General features: G+C 41.6%; 1 protein-coding gene and 1 non-coding gene across 2 annotated transcripts; both read right to left on the minus strand.

Moving 5' to 3' along the window:
* Positions 1–373: 373 nt before the first annotated feature.
* On the minus strand, positions 374–447 carry TRNAT-AGU (transfer RNA threonine (anticodon AGU)). The gene has a single exon. It is a non-coding gene; the product is annotated as a tRNA-Thr (tRNA).
* An 8,184-nt stretch (positions 448–8,631) lies between these two features.
* On the minus strand, positions 8,632–24,903 carry GPATCH1 (G-patch domain containing 1). Its single transcript, XM_071440249.1, has 20 exons — positions 24,763–24,903; positions 23,049–23,183; positions 22,681–22,766; positions 22,146–22,306; positions 21,700–21,797; positions 21,505–21,563; positions 20,885–21,130; positions 19,974–20,121; positions 19,163–19,242; positions 17,885–18,089; positions 16,344–16,631; positions 14,429–14,610; positions 13,956–14,083; positions 13,555–13,688; positions 13,053–13,222; positions 12,096–12,309; positions 11,289–11,399; positions 10,719–10,843; positions 10,061–10,206; positions 8,632–8,938 (listed from the first exon to the last, which is right to left on the minus strand). The coding sequence occupies exons 1-20, from the start codon at positions 24,833–24,835 to the stop codon at positions 8,917–8,919; spliced, it is 2,811 nt and encodes a 936-aa protein (XP_071296350.1). The 5' UTR covers positions 24,836–24,903; the 3' UTR covers positions 8,632–8,916.
* Positions 24,904–25,853: the final 950 nt, after the last annotated feature.

Here is a 25,853-nt window from a genome sequence, read left to right on the forward strand (position 1 = left end):
TACTTACTCACACCCATTGGGGTGTTTGTTGTAGTTACTCACACCCACTGCATAGTTAGCTATATTTACTCACACCCACCGCACACTTTGTTATAGTTACTCACACGCCCCGCGCTGTTTGTTGTATTTACTCACACGCCCCGCGCTGTTTGTTATATTTACACACACCCACCGCACACTTTGTTATAGTTACTCACAGGCCCCGCACTGTTTGTTGTATTTACACACACCCACCGCACACTTTGTTGTATTTACTCACACGCCCCGCGCTGTTTGTTGTAGTTACTCGCACGCCCCGCGCAGTTTCCCCCTCTCCCCGGCTGATCCCGGCCGGTAAAACAGCGCGGGGGACAAAAAGCCGGCCCGCCGGCGCAGGCACCGCTGGGATTCGAACCCAGGATCTCCTGTTTACTAGACAGGCGCTTTAACCAACTAAGCCACGGCGCCACGCGTTGAGCGGCCTCTCAGTGCGGTATTAAAGCACTGCAGTGGGCCCGGGCCTGCTCCGGGCCTGCTCTGCCCGCCCGCCCCGCCGGCCCTGCCCCGTGCGGGACCGCGAACCGCACCCGCCCGCCCTGGCTGTGGCACAGCACACGCAGAGAGCGGAGGAAAATGCATAAATGTCGGATTTTCAGACATTTATAGGCGAGACTGCCTCCAGAGCTCCAGCCCTGCCTCATCCTGCAGTGCCTCAGCTGGCCATGGTTTGTGGTGTTATAGATACGTACTATAATATTAGCTTTTAGCAAATATTAAAATGGATTTTATAGGTGTGGTGTTAAAGTTACTTTGTTGTAAAGATATCGGTTTTATTTTTGTTGTTAATTAAGCTTAATGAAATAGCTGATATAAGTATGTTTGTGTTAAATGCCTGCTGGGATGAGATAACACCCAACGCACACAGGATGAACACACCTGGACGCATCTGCCAACCTGAAGTCAGGGTGCACCAAGGCCCAAAACTGGAGGGGATAACAAAGGACTAAAACCACAACCAAAGAATCTGCATGCTCTAAAAACGCAGACCCAAGGAGGAGCCAGGCTAAACAATTCTTGGAACGTGTAAACTACTTTGGGGAAAAGTTTACTATGCATAAGGGACTATGAATATACAACAGGCTGTTGTAAGGGAAAAGGTATTAAGGGGTATCCCCGAAGCGAGTGCTAAGGTGCACCCGTCTGTAATAACCTTTGCTCTGTGGTCCTTGTCTCCCACTGTCCTTCATTAGACTTGTTTAATTCCCCAGGCGAGGGCCGGTGTTTCTCACACCGAAAACCCGGGCCGGGCCGAACCCGCGGCGCTCCGAACCGGGCCGCGCACCAGCTGCAGTTCCAGCAGCGCCGCCAGGGGCGCTGTGGCTGCGGCCGGGCCGTGGCTCCCCCGCGCCTGCAGGAGGCGCTGTGGCTGCGGCAGGGAGGAAGGGACGGGGTTTCCCGTGCCCGGCCGCAGGGGCGGGCGGTGCCTCAGGGGCGGAATGGCGGCGGCACGGCCCCAGCAGGGACAGTGCGGGGAGCGGCCAAGGCTCCGGAGCCGTGCCAGAACATGCCGGGTGTCGCGTTAAAATGGAGCCAAAACCCCCAAGCAGCAGAGGCAGACAAACAGCAGGGCTGGGCTGCTGCAAACCGGGAGACGATGCCGCCGGGAAGGGATTGGGGTCGGGGTCCCCTTCCCAGCGAGGTCGTGGTTGGGAAAAGGTTCCGATCCAAGAGCTGCTCTTGCGACAGTAAGAGTAAATAAAGTGAGTAGAATCAGAGCAGGATGAAAACTCCGCGGTGGCAGCGAATCCTCTGGGCAGCAGGACTGGCACCAAAAGCACCCCTGTGCACTCCGATCACAGAGTGAGGAGCTGAGCCCGGCCCCTGAATCCCAGCCTAAATCTCGAGGTGTATCTGCACTTCCTAAAGGAAAGAGCTCAGCCAAGAAAGATTCTGCAGTCAGCTGCACTCCTCCTCCTCCCAGCCACATCTTCTGTCTCCCAGGAACCATCATCGCCATCCCTTAGGCAACAAATGGCAGAAAATTCTCTGAGAGATGAAAAAAAAAAAAAGAAAAAAAGATAAAAAATATTTTAAAAAAAGTAAAAATCCTCATCTTCAACACACAAAGAAATTTTATTGATTTAGAAAATTAAGGAGGTATCTTGTTCAAAAATTAAAATACAGGCGCTTTCAGAATTGTTAGCTCAACTGTGAATAAAACCAAAGGAGAGTTCAGTGTGCAAAGCATGATTTCAGGTTCAGTACTCACAAACCTGTCTGTATTTGTATGTCCCTAAGCCACAGGTACCTTTTCCCCATAGAACTTCTATTTAGTTATTTGAGTTGCCCAACTCAGCTGGCACCATCGGGGTTTGAGCCCAGATTAATCTGGTGGCAGCAGTACAGGAGTCATCTTCACTACAGCATTCAGGTCTGCAGGTGCAAAAGAAAACAGCCACCTACATCATAGAGTAAAAATTCACATGAGCCCCTGAGTGAAGAGAAGAGGAGCTGTCCAGAGCAGCAGTGTGAGAGGAATAGCAGATTTGTCTTTTCAAAAAAGCTGTGGTAGATAGCTGTGGTCTGCTGGGAGACAAAGCTAGCACTGGGAGATAAAAGAAATAATGGGAAGGATTCCACTGATTGATGAGTGGAAAATGATATTTGCTTTTACAAATAAACTTTAAGTTTGCTGATAAATGAAATTAGACATTGAAAGATGAAAGAAACAATAGGGAAGAAAAACCCCTAAATTCTGTAAGAATTAAAAATTAAAAGGGAGAGTTATACCTTAGAGGGAAATCTTTGGTATCAGGTGCATCAGGAAGTCTGAACTTCTCAAGTACCTCAGCCAAGGGGGAAAGAGAGAAGGGAAATGTGGCTGGAAATTGGGATAAAAAGGAGGCTGAGTTCTCCAAAAATTTGAGAGATGCCCCATGGCCTCTCCCTTTATTCAAATAAAGAAAAAGGACTCCTCTGTCTCCTTTTTGGCCATAAACCTCTGGTGTTTGTGGATTAATTTCCCTAACAAATGGTTTGCAGTAGCACTTATTTCATGTTGTGGAGGGACCAAGAGTTGTCTCTGATCCAGGAATGAAACCAGGGCAGTAAGAAACAGCTCCCCACCACTTCCACTCACACAGGCAAACTGGGCAATCTGATTATTTCTCTTTATTTATCCAAGTTACAGACGCTGCCTTGTCCTGCTGTTGAATCGTAAGTATCATCTGCTTCACACATGGTAGTTCCTGTGCTCCTTCAAAGCAGCTGAGAGTATCCATGGAATTTTCCAGGTGTGTTACTGCCGTGTGTGCTCTGGCCTGCGGTCCCTTCAGTCAGCTCGGTGTTGATAAAGTCCCGTTCAAAGGTCGCTCTCAGGAGCCAAACACAGCAGGAGAAAGCAGGAACGGGCTGGACTCCCAGCAGATTCCCCCGCTGGAGCAGCGGCTCCACGGCTCCCGTTCCCTCCAGTCCCGAGGGGGAGAGGAGCCCAGGCCAGCCCCTGCAAAACCTCACGGTGTCCCTGCCCTTCCCAGGGAAAATCGCGGAGCTACAGGAGCGCAGCTGCATCCATACCCCACCGTAGTCACTTCTTTTGTCTCACAATAACCGGTCATTATCGTTCCTTAGCGACAAATGGGACGAAATTCCCTGAGAGAAAGAAAAAGAAAGGAAAAATCCTAATCTCCAACACACAAATTCCCCTTCAACGTCTGTTTTATGTCCTTCCCTCTGGTTTTTCATCAATTCCTCATTCTCAGTCACAAATACAAGCTCTTGTCTTCAAATGCAAAGCTCTGTGATTTATTCTCAGATACTCTTCTCCCTTCTGCCTTACCTCTGATGCCAGCCTTTGTCACTGTTACATTTTCAAACTTGATGGGGTTCCCTTTGCCGTCCTTCATGTTCTGAAGCATTCATCTATAAATAACTGGAAATCTCTCTCATAATAGAAAATCCCACTGATGCCTTGGGGTGGCTACCTAGAGCAGAGGCTAGACAGAGTTAAAAGAATAAAGTAGGTATTTATTGAAGGCCTTTGTCAGGAAAATTAATCCACAAACACCAGAGGTTTGTGTTCAAAAAGGAGACAGAGAAGTCCTTTTTACTTTATTCAAATAAAGGGAGAGGCCATGGGGCATTCTCCTGGGATCTCTCAGATTTTAGGAGGATGCAGCCTTCTTTTTATCCAAATTTTCTGGCCACATTTTCCTCTTTCCCCATTTGCTGGGGTACTTGACAAAGGTACACCTTTGTCTTTTCCTTGTGTCAATTAATGGAATTCCTTATGGGATTTATGGTTCTTCCCATTGTTTGTTTGTAAAGACAAATCTCTCTCATTCCATTTATCAATCAGAGGAATCCTTCCCATTGTTTATCTGGCAGTATCCAGCTCTATTTACCAGCAGACCCAGGGTTTGTTTGTCAAGACAAGTCCCTCATTCCTTCCACCTTCAGCAGATACACCTTGGGCAGTGCAAAAGCCTTGGAGACCACACCCAAAATGCACCATGGTCATGAGCTTCTCACACAGATAGAAGTTTGGTCTATTTGCATCTCAGAGGTTTATTGTCCAATTATAGTTTTAGGTAATGAAGTCACATTCCACTGTTTCTTCCCCCCACTTCACTTATATTTATACCTTTCAGGCCTGAGGCTGTGTTGGTGACCTTGGTTCTCAGTCCTGGAAGGATTGTTTAGTCTGACCAAATGTGAAGAGAGCTTAATGACACCTACATGGAGCTCAGAGTTATGCACCAATGCAGGGCAGGATCTGAAAAAACAGAAAAGCTGAAACTTAAGGCATCACCACTTAAACATCATTTTGTTTTGATACAGCAGCAATGCACAGACTGCTGAAGTGCTGAGATGATGGTCCATAATGAATTCCTGGCTCATTTATCATGGAATCATTTTGGCTGGAAAAGACCTCTAAGGTGATGAAGTTCAAGCTGCTGCAGGTCCACCACTAAACCTCATCCCTGGGTGCCCCATTTACAGTCCCTCCCTTTAGACCCCTCTGGGGATGGTGACACCAGCACTGCCCTGGCTAGCCTGATACAATGCTTGACAAGTCTTTGCATGAAGAACTTTTTTCAAATATCCAGATTTCCTCAGTGGGGAAACCTGAGGCCATGGTTCTTCTCCATCACCTTCTACCTACTCACCCTGTTACCCACAAGTGATTAATTGAAATGATTTCAGGAAAAGGGTATCTTCCTGTTGTGTCTGTGGGACACTCAAAACATAATCAGTCCTAACCCATAAGGAAAGCTTTGAAGTACAGCATCAAAAGAAGCATGGACAGCAGGTCAAGGAAGGTGCTCCTGGCCTCTCCTCTGCTCTGGTGAGATCCCAGCTGCAGCACTGCCTCCAGCTCTGGGCTCCTCAGCACAGGAAAGGCAGGAAGCTGCTGGATCAGGGCCACAGGAGGCCACCAGGATGAGCAGAGGGCTGGGGCAGCTCTGTTTTGTGGAAAGACTGAGATAACTGGGATTGTTCAGCCTGGAGAAGAGAAACTTTGGGATGACCCAAAGCCTGGAGAAGAGAAGCTTTGGGGTGACCTAATTGTGCCTTTCCAGTAGCTGAAGGGAGCTTGCAAGAAAGATGGAGAGAGAGACTATTGACAAGGAGAAGGGAAAATGGCTTCAGGCTAAAAGAGAGTAGGTTTAGGTTGGGATTAGGAGGAGCTTCTCTGCTCTGAGTGTGGTGAGGTGGCCCAGAGAAGCTGTGGGTGCTGCATCCCTGAAAGTGTCCAAGGCCAGGCTGGACAGGATTTGGAGCAGCCTGGGATAGTGGAAGGTGTCCCTGCCCATGGCAGAGGTTGGAACTGGATGATCTTTAAGGCTCCTTCCAACCCAAACAATTCTGTTTCTATGAAGTTCTTTAGTAAAACAAATAAAAATATGAATCAAAGTTTGCAGATGGATTATGGTGCCCTCCTGACTGTAAGCATCCACCACAAAAAGCCATGAGGACTGCTGACATGCAGAGTGACTCCCATTTCAGAGTATCACAGGATCAGCCATACCTTCACCTAGGTAAGCCATCTTCCATTTCCATGATTAACCTAATTTCTGCAATCAGATTTTTGTTTGTGTAAGTACAAAGACATTTTAGAATCAGTCAGAAAGTAGGCAACATAAACTCCCTTCATGATGTCTTCTTTCATTTGTCTTCAATATGAGAATAAAATCTTGTATCTCTGACTGTAACTGCCCTTTTTGACACCAAGATCCAGAGCTGCTCCCTCACAAGGGCTTTCACTGGAAGGAGCTATCCTGCTAACTTGGCAGCCCTTGATAACAGACAAAACTTGAAAGTAAATTTATTTTTCACTTTTTCACTTATTTTCTCAGTGTGTGTCAATGTACTGACACCAGAATGATTAGGAATGTCTCTAAGATCAAAGAAAAAAAAGATCAAAGCTGCTGTGTGTTCTTGTTCTATTGAATCAAAAGAGTCTTGCAGTCAAAACTGCCCTTCCAGACTTAGCCAGTCTTTGTGTGCTGCATGCACTATTAATCTTTGTTTTCCCAAAGATATGTGCACTGTCAGTTCCCAGAGATACTGTTTGTTGTCAAGAACTTCAAATGCTTTCTCAGTACAGCCAATCATTTGGTATCTACTCTTTCAAAGGGAAAAAAAGAGAATGCCAGAGTGAAAATGGTCAGGGCTGGCCTAGTCCCCCATGATCCAAATCCACCATACTCTCCTGAATCCTGTTTGCTTCAGCTGTTGCTGTAGGGGAGGAAATCAGGCTTTTTTAACTATATTTTACATAATCTTGCATGTACATTGCTGTCAGGAAGTTCCCAATACTCAGGGAAATACTTTTAGATAGATTCTGAAAAAGAAGTATTGCTCAACAAGTGTTAAAGAAAACTTCCTTAAAAATAAAAATTAGAGAGAGAAAAATTAGAGAGAGAAAATTTCTTAAATAGAAGTTAGACACCTCAGACAAGTGGCACATTATACTCTTCTCAGCAAAAAGAAGATTCAAGGATCTATCATACTTTAAAAAAATTAATGTATTATCTTCTTATTTTGTGGTCTTGATTTCAGTTTACTTATACATAAGAGAGCTGAATAGCATTTTGCTGAAGACAGAAAAATAAAAGTTCCAGTTCTGAGTTCAGACAAAGCAGGAAAGTTTGGAACTGGCAATCTGACAGTTGTTCAGCTGTACACATCATTACTAACACACTGAGACACTTATTTTTATATCTCCAATCTACAATATCTGCTTACAGTTTATTTACTCATCAGTTAAAGATGTGACTTTTTCCTTCTCCCTTTCCTGGTTTCTTGGAGCTAGCCCTCCACAGCTCTTGGCTAACACAATGCTGCTAAGCTGAACCTTGTCTGGGCTTTTTGTGCTTCTTGGGCCTTTTCAGTATGCCTGGAAAAGCTTCTGGTTATGGTAGAAACCTGGCACTGCTCAGCAGGAAATCAACATTGTAGATAGTTCATGAAATGATTTCATCTGAATTAATTGGACATTAATGCACTACTGCTCATTAGGCATTCTTAGACTGAGTCGTGGCTGTTTAATGTATGCAGATCTCAGTGCAGCAGTGTGCTCTGCACAGACTGAGTCCCCTGCACAGCACTCAGGGGTTCACAGCAGCTGAGTTTATTCCACGAGGGGGAGTGTGAAAGCAGGAACCACAGGAGAAAGGATCCTGAGTTCCACCTGACAGCAAAGTTCACACCCTGGATACCACCTTAGAGCAGATTTACTGAATCTGGTTGAGAGGAAAAAACGCTGATGGGTGGGGACTGTGCTTTTGTTTTTATGGATATTTGTTTTCAAACTTTCTTCCTCTCAAAAACCAAAATCTTTAAATCTCATGAAGTCTCTCAAGTCTTTCAAACACTTGTTTCCTTGATTCTGGCCCATCAAAATGAGCACATCGAGCTCTTAGGCCACATGCTCAGGCCAAGACTTACAAATATATTGAAAAGTTTTTTCTTCACTCATTTGGGAGTTTGCTCATGGGTGCCAAGCCTGTGTTTGTGTGAACAGAACCACCAAACACCAGCTGCCACAAGCATTAACCCCATACAAAGTGTCAGAGATCTTTCCATCCCTGGGCTGCCAGCAGAGCCCTGAACCCACAGCTCCTGCCAGGGCTCCAGGCTGCCCCACAGCTGCTCCCCACCAGCTCAGTATTATTTCATGGCTCATATTTAATTTATTCTACATTATTCTAAATTATTTCTATTATGCCACCTGCAGATAAAAGTAGCATGAAGAGTTTTCTTTGTAACTCCATAAAATGAGGCAGTTTATAATCATACATAATCTTTTAGCTCATTAGCTGTGATAATCTATGTGAAATGAACTGTGCAGGGTCAGCCTTGATGATCCTGACGGGTCCCTTCCAACTCAGCATATTCTGTCATTCTGTCAAAAGTTAATGATTTAGAGCTGCTGGAGTAAATGTTATACAATTTGAAGAGGCAAAAATAACAGCTGGATACTCAAAAACTGCAATGTGAAACTCTACCTTAGATTCAATAAAAATACTTGCACCCAATAAAAATTTTACATTGCTTTAGTTTTAACTTCCTAACTTAACTCAGACTGAAATTTACTCTCAAGCATTTTAGAGGTCCTAGGCATAACAAATTATCACTATACAAAACTTATTTGTAATAATAAAGTTTATTAAAATGCTTTGTTTTATTAAATAAAACAGAGCCTGCAGTATGTCAGATGATTATGCCCAGAAAGGGCTCTTTTCAATGTTCTATAATCCATACATTTTGAACTCATGGAACATCATAAACATATGCACATTTACTTTCAAAGAAATTCAATATGAATACTGTATCTCTAGTGCTTCACATTATACACCACTGATCTGCCATCACAGAGGAGATCAAAATTGAGATCAAGTCACACAACACTGAAGAACACAAGAGAGCTCTTCAATACTGGAGTTGTTTTAATCTGAAAAAAAGGGAAAAAAGGAAAAAGGTCACACTCAACAGTCACACACCACATTAGGAATGTTTCATTACTTGAGCAGTTTCTTAAACCTTAGCTGCAGAGAGAGAGATCTGAGTTTTAACAGATAAAAATATTTTCTCAGTGATAAGAGACATGCAAATATGAAGATTCCAGAACAACTGCTTGTACAAAGAAATCTATTTTGTGCAAAATGCATAAAAACATATTTCAGCTCTTCAGAAAGCCCAACAGCAGTTTGTTTTTTGATAGAAAAGCACCAATACATAAGTGACACTCAGTTCCAAAGGAACAGTGTCCATTGCACTGCAAGTGTCCTGCCCATTCCACCCCACAGTCACTGCCATGGAGCAGATGGGTGTGGCTGGAATTCAACAAACACCTCGAGACCTCTCAGGGACACTGAACAGAGGCCACTGCAGGGACTGTCCCACCTGGACATGGCTGGAGCTGACTGTGATCTGCACTACAGACTGTTCTACTTTACTTCAAGTGTGTGCAAAATATTGTGAAATGTGCTTTTATGATTTTCACATTTATGTTAGCACTATCTTCAAGTCTCTAGTTTATGAAAATGTAATAGCACAGTCTAAATTGAGAAGACATGTACACGACTCAAGCATTGTTCTGCTTGTTTCACTCTCTCTTGATGAAGCACACACTAGCTAATTTGCCAAAATTTGTGACTGAAGCATTGCTGCCACACAACAGATCTATCTGAATGGAACCTCAGCAGACAAGGTTTCTTCCAATGTTCCCAAGTCAAGAGAAGTAGATAAATGAAAATATGAATTTCCACCTGAATTAGTTCAATTTTTAATTCCAATTCAAAATACCTTCCAAAAATATCAGTTATCTTTAATTATTATATCCATTAGCTGTGCTAGGCCTGTGTGTTTAGTTGTCTTTACCTTAAGAGGCTTCTATCCTAAAATTAATTACCCTCTAGATTAAAATGTCTCACCAAAGTGAGCAATATTTTATCTTCATAACTGGCTTATTAACATTTGCTGCAAATAGGTTCACTAGAATGACAACTCATAAATTGATTTTTTAGTTATTCACTGTTAAATTTGCAATTATTTAAGTAACCTTTCTGCTTACCTTCTAAGAAGTTCTTTAGGTGACAAGCCTGTGGTATCCATATCACTAAGGCTGTCACTGCTATCTGTAGTGTCTGAGCTGCTGTCTTTTTCTGATTTTTTATTCTTGTGTTTTCCTTTGTTTTTCTGCTTCTTATGCTTCTTTTTCTGTAAAAAGAACAGAAATAATCCTTTATCTCCTTGTGAAAGACTTGGATTTTTCTGAATGTCAGGAAAAGAAAAAAGTTAATTTCAATATGAACTCAAGGCTTAAGTGAAACAGAACACGTATCAATGATTCTTTTCCACTACTCAGACTAAGCTTAAAGAAAAAAAATTATAAACCAAAATTCATTTCATCCAAGCACTCATCTCTCCCTAAAGCAGCTGTTTCATTACAGTTATTTACTCCATGAATGCAATTCCCAGAATGTGTCTGACATCTTCCACACAGCACATGAAACCACCCACAGTGTTGTACCTGTAGTCACCTGTGTGCATATGGCAAAAGCAGCATCAGAGTGGGATCATTTTCTGGTTTCAAAACATCAACAAAATTCTGTTGCTAAAATTCTAGTCCTAGTTATATATTTTTTCTACAACCAAGCATACATAATAAAACATTTTGAAAGGCAGATCAAAGCATCAATAGATCAGAAATCAGTATTTAAATTTATTACCTTTTCCTTTTTGCGTTTGCGTTCTTTCTTAGTCTTGTGCCTCTCTCTGATTTTCCTATGCTTTTCTTTCCTGCTAGGCCCAGGAAAAGTTGCTGGCACCTCTGTTTGTTGTTGCCAAGTAGTGCCTAAAGTACAAAGCAAATGTATAAAGAATAAAAAAACCCCTGACCAAAATAGGGTAATTTGGTTATTACATTCTGTATTACTTTTAACCTAATATGATAGTTAAACAAACAAAACCCCTTACTTTAAAAAGGAAATTACATGTCTAAAACCTCCACCTGCAACACCCCTACTGTAATTAAATGCCTTTGCAATCTGTTAAAAAATGAAATTGCAAGGCTGTCCTCTATTTTTTTATCATTACCTTTAGAGACTTAAAACAAACCTGGTACACAGGTAAAGAGGTTCCTGTTGTGGGTCATGGCAACAAAACATTTGGTGATGCCTGTTTACATAACACACATTTAAGAGATAGATGCCTATTCACAAATGCTTGTTTTAAAGAGAGATATCATGTATTTTATATATAATTTCAATATTTACACTTTAGATGCTTACAGAACCTACCAGAAGAAAAAGCTGGTGGCAGCTTTGGTCCAAATTCCTCTGCTGCATCCAGCTCCTGCTTTGAAGTAGGCAGTGAAGGAATGCCAGAATCAGTTGCAGCAGTCACACTCTCTGTGAAAAAAAACAAAACTTGCTATATTTGAAAGGAAAATAAGAAAATACTTTTTCCAAGAAGTATTGAAGAAAGCTCAAGGAAGGTTTCCAAAAACCTTAAAGAAGCAAACTGATCAGCATCCTCCATCTCTATGGGCTGCTTGGGCCAACTGGGTAGCTGACACTCTGAAATGTGTCAACATACTGTAGGCTTTTTCTTTTAAATCAAAATTTACCTTTTAAACTATAAATTATTAATTCAATTGCTATTAGTGTATTTGTTTGCTTCCCTTTTGTAACAGTACTATTTTTCCATTACTCAGAATGAATTAAAAACTCCATGAGCTGTATAAGGTTAATAAACACTGCAAGTTAAATGTTAATAGAACCAGCTGGGACAGTAAGTGAGTATTTTCATTTGAAGTATGTTCTTGCACCAGATGTTTTGCTCCCCCTCACTGTGTAGCAGGCACATTCCATACAGCAGTTTGCTTGTAAACTCCACACAAAAGGTGCATGGCAATGCTAAGGACACTGTAACATGCAAGGCCCCATTCAGTGCTGTATTGTTTGCATTTTCCACACAACCAGCTCTGCCAATCTCTGCACTGGTTAGCATTGTCCTAACAGTCCAAGAATGTGTGATTCAAAAATGGAACTTTTACAAGGTATTTATTTTATGTTGCATAAAAATGAACTTGCAGTAAGTACCACCTTGTAAATTAGAGGAAGAACTGTCTGCTACGTCAACTTGCTCGGTGGTTTCTGACTGCCTTCCTGAAGTAGTTGGTTGCTGTTCTTCATCACTCTCTTCTTCTTCCTCAGAGGAAGATGATTTTTCATCTGAGGAGCTCACAAAGATGGCCTTAAATAAGTCCATGGGTGGGCGTCTGCTTTCTTCCTCCTGATCCTTATCTTCCTCAGCCACCTGCTCAACAGCATCACAACAAACTGTATTTAGGCTCTAAAGAAACTAAATACATAATACTAAATCTCTCTCTGAAACTAACAACCTCTCTCTGATAAGGAACAACTTGAAGCATGCTGACAGGTATTTACAAAACATTTGGATGGCACAATAGCTGTGAAATAAAAAATCTTAGTCCCAAACAGTAAAGCTCTGAAACTCTGAGGAACTCTGCCAGTGGCCTATAAAGAGTAGTGCAAAGAGTAGTAGCAGTTTGTGAAAATAGATCCCCAGATATTAGAAATTCGAATTCATTCATTCAAACTTCAATTATATAATACTAAATTTAAGCAAAAGGAAAATATCTTTCTCCCCAAAATATGCACTCTGTTTATGGAAAGGAGAAATAAATACATTCTGTGCCTGTGAGCAGAGTGGTGGTAAAGTTACTGAATTTAGTTCCCCAACTGGTGGGCTACATTTTTTCTTCTCTGAAGTCCTACTTCAAGAATAATCAGAAGTGAGGTGCAAACATCTGGAATCCCAGAGTTATAACCCCAAAGTTCTTCAAAGTGCCATCTCATGTCTCTGCTCATCCTGAACTGGTTCTTGTGCAAAGTGATCTGTGTTCATATAACAGTTCATATTAACATATATAAACAATATTAACATATACAAACAATTAATATATTAGCCCATCTTATTTCTGGCTTTCCAAGGTCTACAGCTATTCCCTTTAAGTTCAAACCCTGTTGTAAACTCACCACAGAGGGAGGAGTTTCAGCTGTCCCAGTTCCACATTCTTCTTTGGCTGGCACTGGAGGCTGCTGCTGAGCATCAGCTTTTGATCTAGCAAGACTGATGAATTCACTGATGGAATCTTTCTTCTCCTTCTCTTTATCTGACACATCCCACCTTGAAGATTTCTTTGGTTCTAAAATATCCAAAATATTCAAATCACCTGCATGCCAAATTGTTCTGCATTCCATGGCCTACTTGATTTTAAATTACTCTGCTTCTTCAGTTTGACATTTTTAACATCTTTCTAATGAATACTTGACCTATAAATGTCTTTTAGGTAGAAGAAATTAGCTTTATATCACTAACTTCAGTTTTAGTGAAGTTACTGAATTTTTATTTCAATTCCTTTGTTTGGGTTTTTTAATGCAAAAAAAAATCATGTGGCTAGGTTCTCAAAGAAAAAGATGCCTTTTCTGTACTATTATCTCATGTATAGCTAAATTAATAAAGTAACAACAAACTTACTGTTGAGACTGTTACTCTCTTGGATCTTTTCATTTGTTGCTTGAGTTACAGATGTGGTGGGCTCAGGCACAGTTAAGAAATTAAAAACAGAATACTTGTCTCGTTTCACTTTTGGCAAACCCACTACAGAAGAACTAGAGGGAAATAAAATTGTTTGCTGATTATTGCATTAAACACAGAAAAGTTCTCAAATTAGCTACAACAACCTGAACTCCTAGAGTAGTCCTTCAAATGCATGCTATTTTATCAGAGGTCACCATATCTGATGACACAAATAAAAACTTTGGGCAGTTCTGTATTACCTTATGACACAAGAAAACATCAACCCAGATTTTCCACAAGCAAATGAAAAACTCAGAAATTATAAAAAGTTTTAAAAATAGAAGTATCAATTATCTTACTCAGGATAGGGATCACGAACATTAAATCTTTTACACAGCAGCTTATCAGGATGCCATTCAAAGTTGTCTCTTGTGAGTTTGCCAAACATCTTCATCTTCACAGCTGTTTCCTTATCATCTATATCATTCTGAAAAAGTCAAACATTTATAGCTGACAAATAACTTTTTAAAGAGAGATATAAAATGTATTTTATATACAATTTCAATCTGCAGAACTTACACTCTTTAAGTTCTGGAATTAATTGCAGAAATTACACTCACAAAAATCTTACTGAACTGTTGTAAGATTTATGAACAGGATAAATCCATCAATATTCAAATGCTGTTTAACAAAGATTACTCTGTATGCACCAAGTGTTTTCAAAAGCTGCTAAACAGAAGGGCACCAGAACAGTGACATATCTCATGAGAGTTTCAAAGAAAAAGGGCTAAGGCAACACTGCAGCTCCAATGTGTTAAAGGACAGCAAATACCTCTTGGTCTCGAGGAACTTCAACTTTGTCAACATCATCTTCATATTTGGCCCTGGTGAACCTGGATGAGAGTGTGGAGTTTGAGGATCTGTAGAACATTGCTGCTCGGTAGAACTCCTCCTGTTCTCTGCCCCGCTCCCACTCCGTCATATTCTGGTCAAAAAAACGCTCCAGTCTTTCTCCTGGGGGATGAGGAGAGAAATGCTTAGCAGAGATGGCACCCTGTTCTGGGTCAACACTTTTCAAACAAAAAATAACATTCTTGCAAGTATTTAATGAATGTTTATCATAAGGGTAGTACTAACCCCAACTGTGTTAATCCCTGATAAATGGAGGTCGTTGTTCAAGACAGCAAGAATGAGAGCATTTGCCCAATGCTAAATTGATATTTTAAGTAATTTTACTTGTAAAACTGATTCCTTACTCATTGCCCTCTAAAGAATGTTCAAAATACTTAACGGATTTAACAGGTGATTAAAACAAAAAGTATAACCCAAAGCTTTATCAAATAAGTAAAACATAGAACAGAATAATTGAAGCCTGGCTATGCTTTGGTAACTTGCTGTGTGATCTGTGAAGTGCCCACTGATAAATACAGAGTTTGCACACAGGTTTACAGCAACAGGTCCAGTTTGTCTCCCAGAAGGAAGAGGAAATAACACCAGCCAAGCAAATAGACTTAGAGTAAAACAGACCTTTAAGTATTCCAGTTATTTATCCATTTCCATCATAAGGACTAGGGAGGCACTCACAGTCATAAACACAGTCATAATTGGGAATATTCTACTTTACCCAGGGAAAATCCCAGTCCTGAACAGAGGAACTATGGATTCAAAGCTCAAGTAGCCTGTCCCAATGCAGTAACCAGAAGAGGCTACTGACCAGAAAATATTTATTTTATATAATGAAAAGGACTTAAAAAGAGACAAAAACCCAAAAAAATCCCAAATCACAACTAAAACAACAAACCACATGCTTTCCTCTGTCAACTTTCCCTGGAGTCCATTTTCTTCTTCCCCAGTAGCCCCTGTGTACTTCAAAATTTGGAAAAAAACCAACCCTTTTTTTTTTGAAAGTTCATTTCAAGGCAATTTAAAGTCATAGGCTAATGATGAACTCCCTGGATCAACTTCAGCTTTTCATGCCTTACAGAAAAACCACAGAACTAAAGACCTCACCACAAGGCATTGTGAGTACATAGTTTAATCTAATATAAACCACAGTGTCATTTAATATCAAAAACCTAAACAAAATGGAAGGAGACTGAAACAGCATGAAAAGAGATGATGAAGGAGGTTGGATGTTTTTTGGTTTGGAGTAAGAGCTCTGCATGGATGCTGTGTTTTTACAGTCCTAAACCTTTCTGAGAAGAACATGAATGACAGCAGAAGTCTGAGCATCTGCAGGACATACAATAGAAGCTTTGACAAGTGGGAAATACTTCATTCACTTTAGGGTTCTTATCTTCCCCTGGTGCAGAGGGAACGGGGTTTCTTCTGATTCTGCTGTTACCCAATCCTCTTTCTGCCTTTATAGGATCTGTCAGTTTGAGTCCTCAAAGAGAAACAAACTCAATTAAAAGGCTTGGTCCCCTGACCAAAGCTGAAGTGTACCTTGGCAAATGAAACAAGGGAAATCCAGGAAATGAAGTAGAACTGAACTTCTGCTACATCACAGAAGTATGAAATCTAATGCCTAAAATCAAGACTTGCTGACAACTGAGTAAGTGAGCAGTTCTCTTGAACTCAACATGACTAAGTATCAGTAAAAATTTCTGTAAGCATTGGTCCTGAAAAGAAGTAAAAGGAGAAATGCTGTGAAATTCAGGAAGAGAACTCAGAGTCAATATAAAATGCATTGGGGAAAAAAAAAAAGGGGGAAGGGGAAGGGAAAAATAAATCAAGAAATATTTTACCTCTTTCTCCTTGTTTAAGACTTTTCACAAAATTTTCATATCTTTTTTGTTTTTCTGGATTTTTTGCAAATGGTTTGAAGTCACTAGAACCAGCATTTGCTAACTGCCCTCCCAGCAGCATCTGCCATTTGTGAGCAGCATCTTCTGGGGAGGCCACCTGGAATCTGCTACTTGGTGACTCCTGAGGCACTGGTTTTGCTTTCATTTGTTGTTCAGATGCTTGTTTCACTTGTTTAAGTCTTTCTCTATCTTTCTCAGATAGATATTCCAAAACAGAAGGAGCTGGACCTAAAGCAGAAAAAAAAGCAGTGAAAGATAAAGAGAAATGAAAAATTACTAGAACTATTTCTTCCACTTTAGTAGAAGAAAAATCCCTACCACATGTGTATAAATTCAGATTAAATGCTCTTAAGCAGAAATTAACAATAAAATGGCATAAATGGCAAATATATGGCATACATGGCAAACAAAAATTTGGCCACTATTACATCTTTTATGCTATTTACAGTTAACTTGATAAAGTTTACTATTGTAAACTTTTTTGTGACTCACAAATGTGAGCCACAGTTACAAATTATCTTCTTAGTATATCTAAATGTATTTCAGTAAAACATTTTACAGAAAAAAATTATCACAGCCTACTATATTCACAAAAGGCCACAACTCTGTCAAAAAACCACAATCCAGCACATACTTTTTGCCTTTAAAATATTTAAGTCAATTGATACACAGACAGTTATGTCAGCAATCCAACTGCTGAGATGAAACTGAACAATGAAATGTGTGGGATCTCAGCACATCATTCCTGATGTCCAGAGATGCCAGGAGAACCCTTGGGGGTCTCGGAAATCCTGGAATGTTGCCAAGAGTGTTTGGTGGCTTGATTTTGATCCATCCACAGAAGTGACAGCAGTTTGAGGACATGAGAATCACTTTAGAGTCAAGGGTGTAAAAGGGACACATTTATAGGGTGAAATATAAACTTTAAGGTTTTTGGTACAGGGGGGTTATGGAGACAAGATGGAGGGATCAGGGCGTGTCTCGTCCTTCTTCTTTCTTCTTCTTGTCCTCCATCTCCTGTGGTGATGTTGGCACTTTGGGATTGGTTTATGGTGAAGGTGCACTTGCCAACATGGGTGAAAAGCATTGGGAAATAAAGGTAAATATCATGTACGTAGATTTTAGTATAAAAAGACACGACCGCCCCATGGGTGGTCAGAGTGCCCTTGGCTGCCTTGCAGGTCAGACCTCTGTTGGGCAGACAGAAAATTCTGTAGATAAGAAACAATAAACAATCTGAAGATGGAAAAGCTGAAGAGTCCAGACTCGTCCTTAGAAACGCGTCCACCCAAGAACCACCCTACCCGTGTTGGGGCACAGACAGACAGCCAGAGCCAACAGAAATGGTAACTAGATCTGATATATTTTTGTTAAAAAATAAGCACTCAAGGCCAGACCAAATTCTTACTGCTCTGTAACTAAACATACAAAGAGGCTCGAAACACAAGCAAAGACAAGATCAGGTGTGTTTATGTTCCTACCTTTCAGCTCAGCCTCCCCCAGCTGTTCCCTCCTCTGAGCTGCATTCAGGGCATGCCTGCTGTGGTGGGCTGGGTCCCTCTCCAGTTTCCCAGCTGACTCCTCCAGTGCCTTCTGCAGGTGGCAGCTTTCACTCCCCGCTGGCAGCACCGGGCGGAAGCGATGCACAGGTCTGTAATTGCGGGGCAGGCTGGGTGCTGGGTAAACCTGGGGGGAAAGGGCAACAAAACAAAAACCCACTGAGAGAGAGAGAGAGAGAGAACTTTGTGTGCAACACTTACAGGTGTTCCAGATAAAGCTCAAACCAAGAATTCCTCAGTTTACATCTTAGCAGTAGAAACAGATGATACAAGCTACCAATTCCTACAGACCAGTAAGTGGCACTGTAAAACAAACTCTGGGAACAAATATATTGACAGCTATGGAAAAATATGAAAATGTGCACATTAAGTGACAGAAAAATTAACAAGAGTCTTAGGATGCACTGCTTTTATTTGAGAAAATGCCCTTTAATGTTGCTTACTGTTTTTTTAAACTGAAGTCAAATGATTTAATCAATTGGATTACTGAGTACTTCCATGCTTACCACATTTGAATGTCTTTCAAAGAGCTTTTCCCCATGTTCTTCATTCAAGCTGTTACCTAAGGGGTTATCTCTGTGCTCCCTATAGGATGGGATTTTATATACCACACAAATATTCTTCCTCAGAAAGAGGACCCTGTCATACAATTGTTTGTCATTCTAATTTATGCAAATATATAGGGCATGAATTATGTAGACCTGAAGACAGAACTAAGAAGTTAAATTGTCACCAAAATAGCAAAGTGAAAAAACATGAGGCCTGCTTTTTACAGAAAACTGAATGTTACATATGAAAGATCTAGAACCAAAATATGTAATTTTTTAAAATATTTTTTTAAGTTAAATGAAACCATTCCTCCAGCTTTATGGAAAGTAGCAGTGAATAGTGTGGAAGGCATTTGTTCAAAGCCAGTACCCAGGCAAAGTTTAAATACCTTCAGGAGTCTGATAAATTTTAGGTTTCTATTGAACAGCTTCCAGTGCTATCATTTTGTTTAAATACCTTCAGGAGTCTGATAAATTTTAGGTTTCTATTGAACAGCCTCCAGTGCTATCATTTTGTTCCTTCAGCAATTTTTACTGCTGACCAAAACATTTATTTCTGAGAACAGAAAAACACCAAGAAGCAGTAGAGTCCACACAGTTCACATGATGAATGATTTTATTCTTAATACATAAAATATCACTATATGCTTACCTTGACTGGAGCTGATGGTTTTGATGCCAAGGAAAAACCAGCCAGGACTTTGCCTATATATTTAAAATCTCCTTCAGGCCCTACAAAATTATCACAGAGTTGGTCAATATTTAAAACATGCATGGTTAGGCAATTTTTTTTTCCTCAATATTTTCCATATGTCACTGCCTATTATGAGTCGTAACTGTAGTTTGTCTTCACCACCTTTCATTTAAAATTAAGGGTTCTGATTCTGGATGAGTATTGTACAACTAAGAACTGCTCTCAGAGTGGCTGCTGAAGGCTGAACATGGCTTTCAGTGAAGCAGCAGTACCCACACTGTGCACAGCCAACAGCAGCAGTGCCATTAGTGTGTACAACCAACATGAACAGCTGCTCCAAAATGACAACAGCATTTCATGCATTTACACAGTGCAGTAAAAATAAAGAGGCACCAAGATACAATTCACTACAATTCCCTGAAAATACAGAAGTTCATCTAAAACAAAAGGTCTCTTTTTAAGTGCTGGGCCATATTTTGTAACTGGGATTCACAATCACTTGTTTTCTTCAGTGAAAGTGAGCACTGTATCTCACAAAGCAGCACATATTGTCCTTTTGAAAATATGCTTTGAGGGTTTCATCTACACTGGGATTACTGGAAGACTTTGGAAATCATTTCTGTAATTGAACACTTCAATATAGAAGTAGGACTAGTTGAATTTTCAGAGATTAAGGCTGAAAAATACAATATATGGCAAATACAGACTACATTTCTTATTTTTCTCCCCCATATGACATTGACTCTTTAAAGAGAACCACAGTTCTTACTTTTTTTGGATTTATACTGTTTTGGTGCTGTCCAGCCATACAAGCCATCCCCAGGCTCCTCATCCTTTAGAACTGTATCATATTTGGACAGTGTGTCAGTTGCATAAATATCATCATCTTCTTCCTCTAGAGCTCCTACACCAAAAGCCTAAAACACAGATTTAAAATGAGAACTCCAAAGTGGAAAAACTTTTAAGTCACGTGTCAGAACACATCTACATGGATATCTATTCATCTATATAAAGTCTACAGTAAAAATATAGATACACTGGGAAAAATGTAGTTACACCACAGAAACTGAGGTGGAAAAAACCCCACACACCTCAGTGAGCACAAAAGTAACAAAAGCAAACACATTCCAGTCCCTTGGCAGGGAGAAACACCAAGTTTGGTGTGTACAAGACAAGGACAGCAGACTAGTTCCACCAAAGTAACACATATAATCTGACTAGGAGCAGGTTAAGTTCTCAAAAGGAAAAAAAAAAAGTCAGTTAACAGGGAAATTAAACAAGTAGAATTCCCAGAAAATAGAAACTGACAATACTTGTAGATAAGAACTACAAATACCCTGGAGCAACACAAAACCTCTCTAGCTGACAGATACAGCATTACTGAAAGTACAACAGACAAAACCATAAACTCAAAACATCAAAGTAACACAGGACATTTTTCCATCCAGCTACTCAGTCAGGGAGTTTTTATAGTTGTCTTTTACAGTTTCAGTAAGTGAAGGCATTAGAGAGTTTTAAGGATTTTTCCACATCTTCAAAATAAGTTTTTAAAAAATCCTATTCTCAAATCACACTTAACATTTCTTACAATATTACAATGACTAGGAGCTTTTAACTTAAACCAAAATGTATGTGGATTTTACTACACTAATGATAAAATTCATTAAAAAATGTCCTTACCTGACCTGTAATACCCAGTTTTCTTCCTTTACTGTGTCTCAAATCACCAAGTAAATTGCTTGTTTCTTCAGAACCACCTGTGAAAAGATTCAGGTGTTCTCTTCCAGATGCACCAAACAAGGCTTGAGAGGGGTCCAAACCCTTATAGCCAAGTCCATGGACATTCTCTTTTGGAGTCAAGTCTACAGGCATTACATCCTTCGGTGCAAAGGTCACATTCTCTGGCTGGTATTCATCCTCTTCATCCTGGTACAAATTAAAAGTTTAGGAGAGCAAATATGACTAAAAGTTCTGTATGTTGAGCTTTTACAACATTCACTTAACACGAGCCTGGGCAAGTTTTCATTTCCTGAATTGTGTATGAACTAAACATAGCCAAAGAAGAAATTTAGATATTAACACCTTTCTTCACATTAAGCTTCTGACATAGCAAAATAAGAAATTTAGATATTAACACCTTTCTTCACATTAAGCATAGAAAGTATTTATAAACACTTTTAAGAAGATTTGAAAATGCATTTTAAAATACTGTTTGAGGACATTAAAGAAGTTGTTTTGTTCTTTAATCTGTTGTCACATATTCTTCCAAAAGCCAACAGAGCACTTTCCCTGTTCAATACCTCAGAACCCTCAGACAGTCCAGGTGGTAATGCACAACCATAAATCTTCACTGTAGGATCTGTAAGAGACAGCATAACATCATATTACATTAATAAAAATAAAAAGAGGGTTTGAAATCAACTTTTAATCAGTCTATGAATGCCAATTTTCTACTAGCAAGGAAGTGAATTAGCTAAGGAAGTTCCTGCACTTACCAGGTTTCTGTCTGCGTGGCTTTCTTTTGACTCGTGGGCCAATTCCTTGTCCTTCTTTCCAGCCCATTTTTCGTAATAGTTCAACCCCAACTGTTATTCTAAAAAGAAAAAAAAAATGAAACAAAAGCCAAAATTACTTCAAGCCACACCTTTATTATCTGTTGATAAATAATGTACATATAGAATACTTGAACTTCTGGTTTTATATCCCACTTTAAAATCAAATCTGAAAGTGTTACTACTTGCATACACACTACCTGTCAGTTTATAAATGTTTACTTGGTGCAAGTCTGCACATTCAAAACAAAAATCCAGGTGGAGGCCTTAGGGAATGTACCACAGCAGGATCTTCCAGTCTCACAATTGCAGTGGCCAAACATTACTGTTCTAACAACACTTCTAAGTGAAATGAATGGTTTGGCAAAGTTTCAGGTACATTTACTTACTTAGATGGTCCAATTAAATCATCAAATGCAGTGGTTCCTGGAATGGGAGCAACTACTCCTGCAATCTGTCTAGCTTTCTCCTTTATTCTGTCTTTAGCTTTAGATGCAAAATCATCTGTAGTTGTAATATCTTTTGGTGCTATCCCAAATTCACTAAGATCCTGGAAATACAAAAATGAGAACATTTAGATGAAGCATGTTTTAAGTTCTTGCTTACTATAATAGTAAAGTAATGAAAATGGCATATGACCTTCCTGTCTGCTAATTTTCTCAAACCACTTATGCAGTTTTCTTTGCAATAACTTAAGTGGAAATATCTTAAACAGTTTCAAAAGCATTTGCATTTTCTGAGAAGGTGAAAAGGTTGAGTTCTGGTTTTATTTTTTAATACTGACATCACAGGAGCTTCTTAAATGAACCCATGAAATAGTCTGTATAAGCTAGTAGGATAACACTGTATACAAGAAGTAATTACTTCAATTTTTGCTGTCATGGCAACTATTTGCAGAGGTTTTAAATTCCTTTCTAAATTTACCTCTTCATCCATGAAGTCTTCTGGTCCAAGAACAGTTCTGTCTGCTCTCTTCTGCCGTGATGATACAAAAGCTGATGGTGTCCATCCTTTAAAGAAGGCAAATATTTAAGTAAGGTACTTAAGGCAACAAAGTATTCAAAAACAATTCAAGCATTTCAACCTTACATCTTAAGTACACACCAAAGAAATATTTGTAAAATTACAGTCCAAAAACTCAGGGAGAAATAACTTCAGCAATATTATTTCAACTATTCACAGTATAAGGAACAGCAGGAACAAAAATGCTTGGTGATATTTAATTTGTTTTCACTAACATGACAATATGATTCTCAATATAACCATTCCCAGAAGACAGCAAAATATCTGACCTTCCTTTGTTCCAACAGTGTTGAAGTATCCAGCAGAAAAGCCCCCGGTGAATGCACCATGGAAACGCTGGTATCGTCCCTTTGCATCTTTAACAGTCTGCTCTTGGAGAGGAACTGGCTTTTTAATTCGTTCACCTACAATCAAATCAATCAGAACATAAGACACAACTTTACATGAAGGAACAATTTCCCACTTCCTCCAGAAACTGTTTCTTCCTTGCAAGTAAGAACAGGATCAAACACTGGCCACCCTGACATGGAAATCACCACATTTCATTTATTTCCACTCCATTGTAACTATTCACGAACACCACTGATAAATTCTTGGGATCTTTTGGGTCACTGTGACCCTGAGATTGTTCAAAGTCTCTTTTCCCAGCCCAATGGTTGAAGAAGCACTCAGGGCTCTTCATTTCTCACTCTCAAGGTTGTTCATTGTTCCTTATCTATAAAATTCTTTCTCCTGCCCTGCCAGGTCCATCCAGCAGGACAGTTCCAGGCACTCTGCCTGCCCCCAGGGCAGGGTTATGTCTTTATACCAAAAACTACCTGTACAATGTTTACAATTCCTTCCCAATACCCATCACCTGTGTTAGACAGGGAGCTTCTACTCTAAACCAATCTGTGAGTGCCACCAGCACAGCAGAAGATGGAGGCCAAGAAGAAGAAGGAGAAAGGCTGGACACACCCAGTTCCCTCCATCTTGCCTCCTGAATCCCCATACCAAAAACCCCAAAATCGACTTTTCCACCCCGTGATAACTTCACTATCATTCTACCTAAACTGTTGTGGCTTGCTGATCTTCATCTAAGGTTGGCAATTTGCTCCATGGGTCATAATCAAACCCACAGGTGTTCTGGGCTCTGTGCCAGGGTCTCTGAGCCCCTGGCAGGGGTCCTGGGTGTCCTGGACAGCCAGAGGGATGTGCTGGGTTCCCACAATAAATGAAAAGCATGAAGTGTTCACATCAAAATTCTTAATTCTACAGACTTCTGAGAACATTGCATTTTTTCTTGTGAAAGGAAACTTTTTAAAGTATGCAAGATCTCTGGCAGGATTTCTTCACTTCAGTAATTGCTTGAGACATTACATATCAAAAGTGTATAAACTGAAACCAAACACAAAAAAACATACACTTTGACACAAACATTTACCTCTTTTTAACAACATTTCTTGAATAAAATGGCACAGACTTGGGAGTCACAACTGTACATTAGTCCTGGCCCTGTCCATTTCAACCATATAAGCATCAGACGGTCAGATTAGCATAACTGCGTACATTTGAAGTGTTTTATTTGAACTGTACTGGGGTTTTTGGAGGGATGGGGCGGACAGAAGCAAACACTGGCAGCCGGAGCAGCCGGCACAAGCCGCGAGGTACCGCAGCCACAGCCGCAGTGCTGCCGAGGCCTTTCTTTCCCCGCTCCGCTCGGCCTGTGCTGGGCCATCCTCCCGCAGGACAGCTCGGCTGCCGAGCAAGGCCCCCGCAGCAGGAGCTGTGGGAAGGAAGCAGGTCCGTGCTGGGCCCACACACCGCAGCCCCTCGCAGAAAGGGCTGGGCGGCGTTCAGCCGCGAGCCGAGCAGAACCGGACCGGAGCGGGCAGGCCCTTCGGGATGCCCCAGCGCCTCACGCCGGGCCGCTCTGCAGCGCTCGCACAACGCATTGACAGAGGGAGGGAGGAGGAGCAGACGAACCTCCCGGGGGTCCCTTACCCTCCTGCAGGGGCTGCAGCGCGCTGCCATAGCTCACCAAGTCCTCCTCCTCGCTGTCGCTGCTCTCCGCCATCTTGCACGACGGTGGCCGCGCGGGACCCGGCGGCGTCACGAGAGGAGGCGGAGCCGCGCCCCGCTCGGCATCCCCCGGCACCGGGACCGCTCTGCGAGGGAGCGGCGCCCTGCCCCGCCGGCGGGACGGGAGCGGCACCGACACCGACACCGGCACCGGGCACCCTGCCCCGCCGGCACCCCGCCGGCACCCCGCCGGCGGGACGGGAGCGGCACCGGCACCGGCACCCTGCCCCGTAGGGACCCCGCCGGCGGGACGGGAGCGGCGGCATCGCCCGGAGCCCCTCAGCGCCTCTCGGCCTCACGGCGGCGTTGGGGTTGCCCGCCGGGCACGGCGCGGTGCTGGGGCCCCTCTCGCTGCCCGCTCTGAGGGAGGGCATGGCGGCGGCCGCAGCCGGTCCGGGCGCACGGGTCCCTCCAGCCCAGCCGTGTTTGGCTGGAAAAGCCCCAGCCCCAGCGGAGCTGCCGTGTGCGGCTCCACATCATCGGTCCGAAACTGTTGTCTTTAGAAATTACCCACGGCACATAATGTCAAACTGCCGGTGGTCAGCAGCCATGCGGTAACTCCCTCGAATCATCGAGTGCAGCCTCCCTCGGACTCAGGGCTAGGAAAAGGGCAGCAACGACTCTGACAAACAGATTTCATCTAAATCAAGGTGTAAAGCGGACTCCACCCTGAATCAAAATCAACGGAGTTGTGGATTTCATTGTACACTTAAGCAAATACATGGCAAAATTTGCCTAACCACGTTGTCTTACGCACTGTTCAAGAAGAATTTGCACAGAAATCGGGGCAGAAGTCTGGGCGTTCAAACCTTCCCTCACAGAGCTTCATCCCCGAAGGCTTTTGGGAATCTCTGAAGCTCCTTGGGAAGTCCTGTATTGAGAGAGAAACGTTTCCCGAATGTATTTTGTACAAAGACCACTATTCACCAGTAGGACCCAAGTGTTGAAAATTTGGATTTGATTTCCACTGCTACCCCCTCTCCCCCCCAAAAAAAACCCAAAAACTAAACGCT

This window comes from Agelaius tricolor, unplaced genomic scaffold, assembly GCF_023055355.1.
Source record: "Agelaius tricolor isolate 1412-34295 unplaced genomic scaffold, bAgeTri1.0.p SCAF_15, whole genome shotgun sequence".
Taxonomy (NCBI): Eukaryota; Metazoa; Chordata; class Aves; order Passeriformes; family Icteridae; genus Agelaius; species Agelaius tricolor.